Genomic DNA, 14,432 nt, shown 5'->3' with positions numbered 1-14,432 from the left:
TGGATGTCTCTTAGGGGTGCCCAACGTCAATACCTTTGACAATTTTGAGAGCCCATATTGATGTTTATATTCTTATGGCCCTGATTGGTTATGGGGGTGCCCAGCCCTCCTAGCCCTGGTGGAATTACGAACCTGCCTGTAAGCTAATAGAGCTGTAGCAAATAATTAACAACACTGCAGGACATAATATAGAGGCCACAGAAGGTTAAATTGTTCAAGACCCAGGGCATAGAGGCTCCAGTGGCCTAAATAGTACCAAGACCTGGACAGACGCAGATCAAGATTGTGTAGCCTTCAGGTCAGGTGGCCCCGGGCCGAGCCCCACAGGGTGGGTTAAAGTGGTTTCCAGGGTATCGCCTCGAAGTGTCCCAGGCCAAGCCCCACAGGGTGGTTTCCAGGGCAACAGTGTAGTGGCAGGACTGTAAGGTTGTGTGAATGGCACAGAGCCAGAGCCACAGCCCCGGGGGGGGTCATGCTGAGTGACTACGTTAATGAGCTTTTCAGAAGAGCCATTTGGTCTCATTAAGGCCACACCAGCTCCTCCGTGACATTGACTAGTTACTTGACAGAGAGGACGGCGGGCACCTCCATCACTTTCACATTTGTTTGAAGGTTATTTCTCTCTCTGTTTCTGTCTTTCTCGACTTGCTCCCCCATTACAAAATGTTTTTTTCCCCCTTGAGCAGTGCCCTATAATTCTTGACACGATTCTTGAGTCACTCAGAAGTTAGTTAGAATGTGGAACGTGTTTTTTCTACTCTTTATTAATAGCTTTCATTTTCAAAAACACTGTTGCTGATACTACAGAGATGTCTCTCTTTCGAAGGTCCATTGATTTACACTGCGTCTGTTTTAGTCCCACGCCATTGACCTCATTGATCACAACAGAATGCGGTCTTCCCCAGAGACTTGGTCTAGTGTGTTTATTTCACTCGGACAGTGTTTGTTTCACTCATACCAATGAGACTCTTTTTTTAAACTAGAGATTGCCATTCTACCTTATTAGCATTTTACGTTATCGGCATGTTTATTATAACATTTCTCAGCATGCCCCATTTTGCTATCCTCCCCTGTTTTACAAGTGTGCTGTGTTTATTTACAGCGTTTGCCTTCACTTAACGCCTTATCACCCGTGAAATTGCATTAACTATTTGTTTGCCTCACATGGTGTGCAGTGATTCTACAGATTGGCAAGGAATATTGACTATGAGACTGCTTTTTGTCAATCTCTGTCACCTCCTCCCTCTCCTAACAAATGACCAAACACGCCCCCGAAGGAAACATGAAAGGAAATCTGAGAATTACATTCAACGCACCCGTTGGACCGGGAACCTACTAACGGACGGACGTCTGACTTCTTGCTGCTGTGCTACAGTAGTTTTACCCCGTACACATAGTGCTCGTGTTACTTATATTCATAACTACTAGCCTCTCTATAGGTCTCTATACATTTCTAACTGGGGGCTTAGTGGTTTTAAAGCGAACCATTCAAACAAATTCTTTTTACGCTATGGTCATCTTTTTCCTACGTTTTGAATTGGATAAAGAACCTTTGACTGTGCTTCGTTCGGCCTGTCTCTGTAGTTGTTTGCCGTGGGTTCTTAGAACTCTGCTTTTGACATTTACATTATATTCATAGTAGGGTGCGGGTGTGTATGGCTAGTGTAAGAAGAATTGTCCATATCACATAGGCCTGACGCCATAACACGTGACTTTGGCTTTGCGGGATGAATAATAGACAGCTTACACGGAACCCAAACCGTCTGCGCGCGTGCGCCGTCGTGCATACATTTATTTTGTCCCCCTGCACCAAATGCAATCACGAAACATGGTTTAAAATATTAAAACAAACTCTGAACCAATGACATTCATTTGGGGACAGGTCAAAAAGCATTAAACATTTATGGCAATTTAGCTAGTTAGCTTGCACTTGCTAGCTAATTTGTCCTATTTAGCTAGCTTGCTGTTGCTAGCTAATTTGTCATGGGATATAAACATTGAGTTGTTATCTTACATGAACTGCACAAGGTCCTCTACTCTGGTCCTCTACACAAGGTCCTCTGTTCAACCGAATTGTTTCTGGTCATCTCTCCTCCTTCCAGACCTTTTCATCTTTGAACTTATATGGTGATTGGCTTCTAAACATTCATAGTATTACTAAGCCGACCGGCAACACAGTTCGTCTTTCAATCACCCACGTGGGTATAACCAATGAGGAGATGGCACGTGGGTACCTGCTTCTGTAAACCAATGAGGAGGCAGGAGAGGCAGGAATTGCAGCGCAATCTGCGTCAGAAATAGGAATGACTTCTATTTTAGCCTATTTTAGCCTATTTTAATGCACCCCTTTTTGGGATACTGTCTCATCTCCAGTGGCATCTCAGGTGAAAGTTGGTCCCTCTCAACTCACACAGTTAGAACAGAAGTCAGACTTGGGGATAGAACAAGGGAGATGTTAGGTGACTGCTAGTACTGCATTATGTAAGTGGTGGGATTTCAAATTAAATGTTGATGTTGTGTTGGGACTGTGCTCGTAAATGTTTGATGAACGGGTGAGGAGGCACTCTGTTCGGCCCACCTGAAATTCCTGGACTGTGGGTGATGGGGAAAAGGGTATTTTTTCAAGATTTCCCCTGAATGACCAGTCAGTGAGAGAGAGGCAGCTGGAGTAGAGTTACACACACACACACACACACACGCACGCATGCACGTGCACACAGCCGTTCTATCTCACACACACACTTTCCTCCTGCTCCTTGCACCTGACCCCTTTCCACCTATGGGCTCTGGGGAGAGAACACATTTTGGGTATTTTTCAAACGAAGCATAACACGTTTGGTATTTTATATCACGGCTACCCACACACACTCTCCCAGACCGAGATGTCTCCAGCCGTTATAAACAGCGCAATTCTGTTGCTTATTATCACTTATTTTTGGTTTCAGTCAACTAAGGGGCTAATTGTGTTCTGAAAGAAGCCAGCCAGCCAGCCAGGCATAGTGTGATACCATTTGGGTCACGCTGGGATCAGCACAACATGGGTGGTTGATCTAGATACATCACTAACGATCAATCGCCTAAAGACACTCCCTGCAGTCCGCTCGACTGCCTTGTCACACAATGAACGCCGTGCTGTGTACACCTAGCTAGCATGATGGTGGTAACCAACCCTCTCACGCTCTTTCTCTCGCAACCAAAACAGAGCATGAAAGTTTGATGCAGTTTCATATAGGATCCGGCAGGAATTCAAGCTGCGAGCAGTTTTGGGTCGTGTTTGGACTCACCACCTGGTGCAAACCAGTGTGGCATGTAGTGCAGTTAGAAACCAAACAGAGTAACAGACCGATCCTGTTGCTGCTGATGTATCACAAATACACACACACACGGAGACTTGCTAACGAGGCATGCCGGGACTCCCCTCCCACTGACTCTGATGTTATGTGCCGGGGCGTTTCGTCTCGCCGTTCCTCCGAGTCTCTGATGCAAAAGTGATGGTGTGCATATCTAATCGCGTCCCCCTGCTTTTGAACTCCTGGGTGCCTCACTGGCTCGGTGCACCTGGAAGGAAGTGGGACTTGTCTCTTCCATGCCGATTCTTACAGCAGGACAAGAGCAGCAGGACTTGGTGTCGTACGTTTGATGACTGATTGAGTCTTGACTTGACAAAGGGCGTGTCAAAATTGGAGAAAAAAAAATGCATTTTGATTATTTGTTTGATAAATTAATGGAGAAATGTCTATAGGCTGTACCGGGTGCTTTATTTTATGCTTTATTTTTCAGTCCCCTTTAAAATGTAGTTAGGCTAAAGATTCATGACTACATCACTACCTAATAATATATTGAACAACGAATAATGGCCTGTTTCTTTGCATTCTTGTTTTACAGAAATCTCCTGGACAGAGACACATTCTCCAAATCAGACCCAAGTAAGATGGTTTTCTACACACACACCCTCTCGCTCTCTTCCTCACTCTCTCGCTCTCTCTCTCTCTCTCTGGCTCTCTCTCTCTCTCTGGCTCTCTCTCGCTCCCTCCCTCTCTGGCTCGCTCTCTCTCTCTGGCTGGCTCTCGCTCACTATTTCTGGCTCTCCCTCTCCTCTCTCTGTCTCTCTCTCTTGTGCTTCCCCCTGTGAATCAGCAGGCATTTGCATATGTCAGAGGTTGTAATCTCAGCTCTACTCGACTGAGCAGAAACAGATTGTCATCATATACACCAGCCATAGGTTGCAGGATTCCCTTATTCCCTGCCGATTACAGAAATTCTCGAAATTACATCAAGATTTCTGAAAAATCATGGTACTTTCTGGATTTTTGCAACCCTAACCGCCATATCCGTCATGGAGATAAGGATCCGTCTGTGTAGTGTGTACATATTAGTACATCTTTAAATTGAGAACATTTGGGCCACTGTAGGAGATGTGGTCAGACTCAGCACAAGGAGGGAGGAAGGCCATCTGATCCCAGGGGCCTGCTGGCTGGCTTCTGTAGTATGTTTATCCAAGGAGGCACTTGTGCTGTCTCTGCAGTGCTGACGGTACTGGCCTCAGTCACACAGCATTAGACCTCCTCAGCACTGTACTGCAGGCCAGGGGGCCAAAGACACACACACACACATACACACACACACACACACACACACATGCTGGCCACAGGGAGCCTTACACACATTAGGGTAGACTAGCCTATAAGACTTGACAACACAACACTGTTGACAACACAACGTGTGTGTTTTCATGTGTGTGTGTATGTTCATGTGATTGTGCATGTTCCAACCTAATGCATGGGGACCATATGCAGTCCCAGCTTTCGTTAGCAGCTGACAGGGTTTCTGTGCAGTCAGACAGCTGAGCTCAACCTCACACAACAGCATAACATGACATGACATGACACCACATACACAACAGCCTCTTCAACACTGTTAGCCGAACCCACTGAAACATGCGAGCCCTGACACTGAGGTAGACCAAGAGCCATGACCTCTGCCATTGCAAGCATGTGATGCTACCACATGATCTCCATAGCTCTGTTCACTAGCATACATACAGAGCTAGTGAGGGAAGGTAGCATAGAAATATACTGAACAAAATTTCAACGATTTTACTGCGCTACAGTTCATATAAGGAAATCCGTCAATGTAAATAAATGAATTAGGCCCTAATCTATGGATTTCACATGACTGAGCAGGGCACAGCCATGGGTGGGCCCGTGAGGTCATAGGCCCACCCACTAGGGAGCTAGGCCCAGCCAATCAGAATGAGTTTGCCCCCACAAAAGGGCTTCATTACAGACAGAAATACTCCTCAGTTCAGCTGTACAGGTGGCTAGTCTCAGACGATCCTACAGGTGAAGAAGCCAAATGTGGAGGTCCAGAGCTGGCGTGGTTATGCGTGGTCCGCGGTTGTGAGGCCGGTTGGATGTACTGCCAAATTCTCTAAAACAACATTGGATGTGGCTTATGGTGGGGAAATTTACTTTAAATTCTCTAGCAGCAGCTCTGGTGGACATTCCTGCAGTCATCATGCCAAGTGCATGCTCCCTCAACTTGAGACATCTGTAGCATTGTGACAACTGCACTTTTTAGTGGCCTTTTATTGTCCCCAGCACGAGGTGCACCTGTGTAATGATCATGCTGTTTAATCAGCTTCTTGATATGCCACACCTGTCAGGTGGGTGGATTATCTTGGAAAATGTGAAATGCTCACGAACAGGGATGTAAACAAATTTGTGCACAACATTTGAGAGAAATAAGCTTTTTGTGCATAAGGAACATTTCTGTGATATTTTATTTCAGCTCATGAAACATGGGACCAACACTTTACATGTTGTGTTTATATTTTTGTTCAGTATAGAATCACTCATCTTAATTCTATGGACAGAGGCTATTGAAGCTTTTTCAGAGGTGGATGGGGGCTCTGACCCCTCTGATTCTGATTAACTGGATTTGATAAAAATGTTACACTGCTCCCAGTGGAAGGAATTGGCTCAGTTTGTGTGTGTGTGTTTGATTTTAAACAAGATATGTTCTAGTTATTTTGGTCCATATATTTGGTCGGTATCATGTCAAATGTAATTTTATTTGCCACATACACATGTTTAGCATATGTTATTGCGGGTGTAACAAAGTGCTTGTGTTTCTAGCTCCAAGAGTTCAGTAATAGCTAACAATTCACAGCAGTACACACAACCTAAAAGTAAAATAATGGAATTAAGGAATGTATAAATATTAGGATGAGCAATGTCGGAGTGGCATAGACTAAAATACAGTAGAATAGAATACAGTATACACACATGAGATGAGTAAAGAAAAAATATATAAACATTATTAAAGTGGCTAGTGATTTCAAGTCTATGTATATGGGGCAGCAACCACTAAGGTGCAGGGTTACGTAACCAGGTGGAAGCCACCTAGAGATGGCTATTTAACAGTCTGATGGCCTTGCGATAAAAGCTGTTTTTCAGTCTCTTGGTCCCAGCTTTGATGCACCTGTAATAACCTTGTCTTCTGGATGATAGCGGAGTGAACAGGCAGTATCTCAGGCAGGTGGTTGTTCTTGATGATATTTTTGGCCTTCCTGTGACATCCGGTGCTGTAGGTGTGCTGAAGAGCAGGTAGTTTGCCCCCAGTGAAGCATTGGGCAGACAGCACCACCCCCTGGAGAGCCCTGCGGTTGTGGGCGGTGCAGTTACCGTACCAGGTAATGATACAGCCCGACAGGATGCTCTCAATTGTGCATCTGTAAAAGTTTGTGAGGGTTTTAGGTGCCAAGACAAATTTCTTCAGCCTCATGCGGTTGAAGAGGCTCTGTTGCGCCTACCTCACCACGCTGTCTGTGTGGGTGGACCATTTCAGAACGTCAGTGATGAGTACGCAGAGGAACTTGAAGCTTTCCACCTTCTAAACTGCTGTCCCGTCGATGTGGATTTGATCGAGCTCCCTCTGATTTTTCCTGAAGTCCACGATCAGCTCCTTTATTTTGCAGACATTGAGTGAGAGGTTATTTTCCTTGCACCACACTCCCAGGGCCTTCACCTCCTCTCTGTAGGCTGTCTTGTCATTGTTGGTAATCAAGCCTACTACTGTTGTGTCTGCAAACTTGATGATTGAGTTAGAGGTGTGCGTGGCCACGCAGTCATGGGTGGACAGGGAGTACAGTAATGGACTGAGCACGCACCCTTTTGGGGCCCCTGTGTTGATGCTCAGCAAAGTGGAGGTGTTGTTTCCAACCTTCACCACCGAGGGGCGAGTCTTCAAGAAGTCCAGGACCCAGTTGCACAGGGCATGGGAATATTGCCGGTGTCAGTTGGCAAAAAAAAGTGTAATGAGGTTGTTGCCAGCTGAGCTGGTTAAGCTGTTTTCATGTTATGCAGTGGTAAATAAATAATCTGCCAGTGTGTCAAGTGAATGCTCCGAGAGCGAAACGAGATGAGTGCGGCGAAAGCTTTAAGAGGGTGTGAACGATGTTGAATGGGTGTAGACAAAGAAGAGCTCTTCACTAGATACCAAAACATTCAAAGGCCATTCTCTCAAAAGTGATTTTACATGTTTATCAACTATAAAAGCAGTATTACTTTCCCATTGTTCCTCAAAAATGCAGTGTATGATATACCATTTTGTGGCTGTGCGTCTCTGGTTTTATCCAATGTATAAAAATAAACAAACATTTCAAATTTTGCTACGTAAGGCCAAATCTAGGAGGATAGTCACATTTTAGTTTTTGCCCTGACACTGACACTAACACACTTATAATCAAGCTTTTGATTAGAATTAGTTACTTTGTTAGTGCGAGAGCAAAAACTAAAAACGTGCACCCCTTTGGGACCCCAGGACTAGGATTGGGAAACACTGCCTTGGCATTCTTGCACTCTCAACTCTGCCTTTTTTTTTATTTTCCCTGAGAAATATCTTCCTTGTTGCCTGAAAGGCAGAGTTACACTGACATTTAATCAGGGAATATGTCTTAGCCTAGGAGAGAACATTTGTATCTTCTGGGTTTTTTGTCATGCCTTGTTTCCTCTTGATTTTAACTGTTGTTTTACTTTTCTTTCTGTTTTTCTTTCCTCTTAACAGTTTGTGTGCTGTATACACAAGGAATCGCCAACCGGGAATGGAGAGAGGTGAGTTGAGGTGAGGGGGGAGAAGGTCCAAGGATCCCTTGGAAGTCAGAGTATTGTCTAATTCATTTGAAATCAATACAAACCAGTGTCTGTTCCTCCCACCCTTTTTCTTCATAGTTTAGTCGGACAGAGATGATAAACAACACCCTGAATCCAGACTTTGTCCGGAAATTCACCCTGGACTATTTCTTTGAAGAGAGACAGAATCTACGATTTGACCTGTGAGTTAAGACCGTTCTTAACATTTGTGTGTGTGTGTGTTTGTGTTTGTTTGAGCATGTTTGGGTGAGAGAGAGTGGTGCTCTGTGTGAGTCTATAAGTTCAAGTTGAGTTAAGAATAAAATATATATCAAGTGTGAGAAGGGAGATGTCAATGTTCACCTTTTAAATAAAAAGAAAATTACATTTTATTAGTCACATATGCCGAATACAACAGGTGTAGACCTTACAGTGAAATGCTTACTTACGAGCCCCTAACCAACAGTACAGTTTCAAAAAAATATGGTTAAGGATATGAGATAAAAGTAACAAGTAATTAAAGAGGAGCAGTAAAAAATAACAATATATACAGGGGGGTGCCGGTACAGAGGTAATGTGCGGGGGCACCGGTTAGTTGAGGTAGTATGTACATGTAGGTGGAGTTAATTAAAGTGACTATCAAACCGTCAAAGCATCAACAAAGAGTGGCAACAGAGAGTGACAGTGGTGGGGAGGGGGGGGCAATGTGAATAGTCTGGGTAGCCAGTTGACTAGATGTTTAGGAGTCTTATGGCTTGGGGGTAGAAGCTGTATAGAAGCCTCTTGAACCTAAACTTGGCGTGCCGGTACTGCTTGCCGTGTGGTAGCAGAGAGAACAGTCTGAATAGGGTGGCTCGAGACAATTTTTAGGGCCTTCCTCTGACACCGCCTGGTATTGAGGTCCTGGATTGCAGGAAGCTTGGCCCCAGTGATGTACTTGGCCGCTCGCACTACCCTCTGTAGTGCCTTGCGGTCGGAGGCCGAGCAGTTGCCATACCAGGCAGTGTAGCAACCTGTCAGGATGCTCTCGATGGTGTGGCTGTAAAACCTTTTGAGGATTTGAGGACCCATGCCAAATCTTTTCAGTCTCCTGAAGGGGAATAGGTTTTGTCGTGCCCGCTTCACAACTGTCTTGTTGTGCTTGGACCATGTTAAGTGCGGAGGGTGTGTTGCTGCCTACCCTTACCACCTGGGGGCGGTCTGTCAGGAAGTCCAGGATCCAGTTGAGAGGGAGGTGTTTAGTCCCAGGGTTCTTAGCTTATTGATGAGCTTTGTGTGCACTATGGTGTTGAACGCTGAGCTGTAGTCAATGAATAGCATTCTCACATAGGTGTTCCTTTTGTCCAGGTGTGAAAGGGCAGTGTGGAGTGCAATAGAGACTGCATCATCTGTGGATTTGTTGTGGCGGTATGCAAATTGGAGCGCATCTAGGGTTTCTGGGATGATGGTGTTGATGTGAGCCATGACCAGCCTTTCAGAGCACGTCATGGCTGCAGATGTGTCGGGTCGGTAATCATTTAGGCAGGTTACCTTAGCGTTCTTGGGCACATGCACTATGGTGGTCTGCTTGAAACATGTTGGTATTAAAGACTCGGACAGGGAGAGGTTGAAAATGTCAGTGAAAGCACTTGCTAGTTGGTCAGCGCATGCTCGCAGTATACGTCCTGGTAATCCATCTGGCCCTGCGGCCTTGTGAATGTTGACCTATCTAAAGGTCTTACTCACATCGGCTGTGGAGAGTGTAATCACACAGTCTTCTGGTACAGCTGGTGCTCTCATGCATGTTTCAGTGTTATTTGCCTCGAAACGAGCATAGAAGTAGTTAAGCTCATCCAATAGGCTCGTGTCACTGGCCAGCTCTCAGCTGTGCTTCCCTTTGTAGTCTGTAATGGTTTGCAGGTCCTGCAACATCCAACGAGTGTCAGAACCGGTGTAGTATGACTCGATCTTAGTCCTGTATTGACACTTTGCCTGTTTGATGGTTCATCGGAGGGCATAGCGGAGTTTCTTATAAGCTTCCAGGTTAGAGTCCTGCTCCTTGAAAGCGGCAGCTCTAGCTTTCAGCTCAGTGCGGATGCTGCCTGTAATCCATGGTTTCTGGTTGGGGTATGTAAGTATGGTCACTGTTGGGACGATGTCATTGATGCACTTAATTATGAAGCCATCGACAGATGTGGTGTACTCCTCAATGCCATTGAAGGAATCCCGGAACATATTCCAGTCTGTGCTAGCAAAACAGTCCTGTAGCATAGCATCTGCTCCATCTGACCAATTTTTTTATTGATCTCGTCACTGGTTCTTCCTGCTTTAATTTATTCTTGTAAGCAGGAATCAGGAGGATAGCATTTTGTTCAGATTTGTCAAAGGGAGAGCTTTGTATGCATCTGTGTGTGGAGTATAGGTGGTCTGAGTTATTTTCCCTTTGGTTGCACATTTATGTTGATAGAAATGAGGTAAAACTGATTTAAGTTTCCCTGCATTGAAGTCCCCGGGCTACTAGGAGTGCCGCCTCTGGGTGAGCGTTTTCTTGTTTGCTTATGGCGGAATACAGCTCATTCAATGCTACCCCAGCCTCTGACTGTGGTGGTATGTAAACAGCTACAAAGAATATAGATTAAAGCTCTCTTGGTAGGTAATGTGGTCTGCAGCTTTTCATGAGAAACTCTACCTCAGGTGAGCAATAGCTCAAAACTTCCTTAGATATTGTGCACCAGCTGTTGTTTACAAAAAAATACATAGAACCCCACCCCTTGTCTTACCAGACACCAGCTTTATGTTGATATTGTCGTTGTTCGGCCACAACTCAGTGAAGCATAAGATGTTACCGTTTTTAATGTCCCTTTGGTAGTTTAATCTTCCCAATAACTCGTCCATTTTATTGTCCAAAGATTGCATGTTTGCGAGCAGAATTGAGGCGAGTGGGGGTTTATTCGATCGCCTCATTCACCTCAGAAGGCAGCCCGCCCTCCGGCCTTTCTTTCATGCAGATCAATGGGGTCGGGGCCTGTTCCCGAGGAGGCCGTATATCCTCCACCTCGGGCTAGTCATGAAGTTGTGAAACAGATTTTCATGTAACTTTTTTCTATATTTCGGTATAAATTCCCCTTTATGGGATGTTTTGGAACATAATACATTCATGGGGCAAAATAAGGTTTTAGAAAGACGGATAAAAAAATAACAGTTGTGAGACGTGAATATGATGCTGTTTGTTTAAGAGCTAAGTGGTAAACAGAGGTACATGTTCATTTTCTGCCTGCGTGTGTGTGAATGTCTGCCTTGGTGTTTGGTCGGTGAGAGTATGAGTAGGTTTGAGAGACAGAGAGAGCGTGTGGGTATGCGTGTGTTTGGGTTACAGAGGGAGTGATAAGGAAAAGAAGATTGTGTTTGTAGCGTGTGTTTGTAGCTTAGCTCTGTTGTGAGTGGGTGAGCATCAGGCTGTATTACCATCTACACTGATGGCCTTCCAACAGCTCTTAGCAAAGAGCCGGCGGCCGAGGCTCTGCCACACTGACATTTTACATTTGAGTCATTTAGCAGGCACTCTTATCCAGAGAGTATTACAGTTAGTGCATTCATATTAATATAGCTAGGTGAGACAACCACATACAGTTGAAGTCTGAACTTTACATACACCTTAACCAAATACATAAACTCAGTTTTTCACAATTCCTGACATTTAATCCTCGTATAAATTCCCTGTGTTAGGTCAGTTAGGATCACCACTTTATTTTAAGAATGTGAAATGTCAGAATAATAGTAGAGAGAATGATTTATTTCATCACATCCCCAGTGGGTCAGCATTGCCTTTAAATTGTTTAACTTGGGTCAAACATTTCGGGTAGCCTTCCACAAGCTTCCCACAATAAGTTGGGTGAATTTTGCCCCATTCCTCCTGACAGAGCTGGTGTAACTGAGATAGGTTTGTAGGCATCCTAGCTTGCACATGCTTTTTCACTTCTGCCCACAAATTGTCTATGGGATTGAGGTCAGGCATTGTGATGGCCACTCCAATACCTTGACTTTGTTGTCGTTAAGCCATTTTGCCACTTTGGAAGTATACTTGGGGTCATTGTCCATTTGGAAGACCCATTTGCGACCAAGCTTTAACTTCCTGACTGATGTCTTGACATGTTGCTTCAATATATCCACGTGTGCACCAGTCGTGCACCAGTCCTTCCTTCAGAAAAGCACCCCCACAACATGATGCTGCCACCCCCGTGCTTCACGGTTGGGATGGTGTTCTTCGGCTTACAAGCTTCCCCCTTTTTCCTCCAAATATAACGATGGTCATTATGGTCAAACAATTCTATTTTTGTTTCATCAGACCAGAGGATATTTCTCAAAAAAGTACAATCTTTGTCCCCATGTGCAGTTCAAACCATAGTCTGGCTTTTTTATGGCGGTTTTGGCACAGTGGCTTCTTCCTTGCTGAGCGGCCTTTCAGGTTATATCAATATAGGACTTGTTTTTACTGTGGATATAAATACTTTTGTCCCTGCTTCCTACAGCATCTTAACAAGGTCCTTTGCTGTTGTTCTAGGATTGATTTGCACTTTTTGCACCAAAGTGCATTCATCTCTAGGAGAAAGAATGCATCTCCTTCCTGAGTGGTATGATGGCTGCGTGGTCCCATGGTGTTTATACTTGCGTGCTATTGTTTGTACAGATGAACGTGGTACCTTCAGGCATTTGGAAATTGCTCCCAAGGATGAACCAAATTTGTGGAGGTCTGCAATTTTTTTTCTTGAGTTCTTGGCTGATTTCTTTTGATTTTCCCATGATGTCAAGCAAAGAGGCACTGAATTTGAAGGTAATCCTTGAAATACATCCACAGGTACACCTCCAAATTTAGTCAATTAGCCTATCAGAAGCTTCTAAAACCATGACATCATTTTCTGGAATTTTCCAAGCTGTTTAAAGGCACAGTCAACTTAGTGTATTTTTACTTCTGACCCACTGGAATTGTGATACAGTGAATTATGAGTGAAATAATCTGTCTGTAAACAATTGTTGGAATGATTACTTGTGTCATGCACAAAGTAGATGTCCTAACCGACTTGCCAAAACTATAGTTTGTTAACAAGAAATTTGTGGAATGGTTGAAAACCTAGTTTCAATGACTCCAACCTATGTGTATGTTAACTTCCGACTTCAACTGTATCATAGAAATTGTATTTGCTGTGGGGATAAGACTGAATGAGATGTCTCATTTAAGATACTCTTTGAATAGGTAGGGTTTTCAGCTAACGTTTTGTAGATGTGGGATGGTTAAGAGACAGAGGCGGCAGTGCTAGGGTAGGAATGTATGGCTTGAGCATAGCCTGAAGGTGGAGAGTCAGTTCCTCTTGCTGCTTTGTAGGCAAGCACCATGGTCTTGTCGTAGATGCGAGCTTCGACTGGAAGCCAGTGGAGAGTGCATAGAAGCAGCGTGACATGGAAGAACTCGGGAAGGTTGAACACCAGGCGAGCTGCAGCATTCTGGATAAGTTGCAGGTGTTTGATGGTACAAGTGGGAGGCCCGCCCAGCCAACAGAGAGATGCAGTAATCCAGACGTGAGATTACAAGTCCCTGGATTAGGACCATCACCTCTTCCTATGTGTTGGGAAAAATTGTACTCTGTGGATGTTGTAGAGCATGAACCTGCAAGGAGTGAGTCACTGCTTTTATGTTTGCCGAGTGTGTTGTCCAGGGTCACGTTTATTTGTACTCTGGAAGGCGGAAACTGTGGAGTTGTTCACCGTGATGGAGAAGTCTTGGAGCTGGCAGGCCATCTCCGGGAGGCAGAGCAGCTATGTATATCCTCACTAGTCACATGATTTCATCTGGAGAAAGAGGTCAAGGCGTAGGGTACCTCTGTGTGAGTGAGGGCAGTGGACTCAATATGCTGAGTGAAGGAGGAGTGGAAGTCGTCGGCATTCTTTCCAAAGTGGTTGACAAAGTTGTCCAGGGAGAGGGAGGTGGGGGAGGATTAGAGAAGGAGGAAAAGAGTTTCCCTGAGTTGGAGGCAGAGACTTGACATTTTGAGTGATAGAAAAGCTGCTTTAGCAGCAGATACAGAGGAAGAGAAGGTAGAGAGGAGGGAGTGGAAGGATGTAATTTTACTCCGTAAATTTCGTTTTCCTCCATTTCCTCTCCGTTTCCCGCAGCCCTGTTCTGTTAGCTTGAAGTGAGTCAGTCTGCCACTGAGTTGGGAGGGCCAAGCTGGCCGGGAGAAAAGGGGACAGTGAGAGTCAAAGCATGTGAAAAGGGAGGAGAGTAGGGTCGAAGAGCCAGTCAGGAGACAGGAGGATTTAGCAGAA

At 44.8% G+C, this 14,432-nt stretch overlaps 1 protein-coding gene across 1 annotated transcript in view; it reads left to right on the top strand.

Annotated features, from left to right (window-relative positions):
- The window catches only part of LOC135524108 (copine-8-like), a 72,244-nt gene that overhangs the window by 18,120 nt on the left and 39,692 nt on the right, over positions 1 to 14,432 (top strand). Inside the window, exons 2-4 of the mRNA XM_064951313.1 lie at positions 3,886 to 3,926; positions 8,068 to 8,114; positions 8,232 to 8,335. Coding sequence (XP_064807385.1) covers positions 3,886 to 3,926; positions 8,068 to 8,114; positions 8,232 to 8,335 — 192 coding nt within the window. The remainder of the gene's footprint in view (positions 1 to 3,885; positions 3,927 to 8,067; positions 8,115 to 8,231; positions 8,336 to 14,432) is intronic.

Source organism: Oncorhynchus masou, chromosome 31, assembly GCF_036934945.1.
Source record: "Oncorhynchus masou masou isolate Uvic2021 chromosome 31, UVic_Omas_1.1, whole genome shotgun sequence".
In the NCBI taxonomy this organism is placed as follows: Eukaryota; Metazoa; Chordata; class Actinopteri; order Salmoniformes; family Salmonidae; genus Oncorhynchus; species Oncorhynchus masou.
The sequence above is the reverse complement of the archived record's forward strand: the minus strand, read 5'-3'. Positions and strand labels throughout refer to the sequence as shown.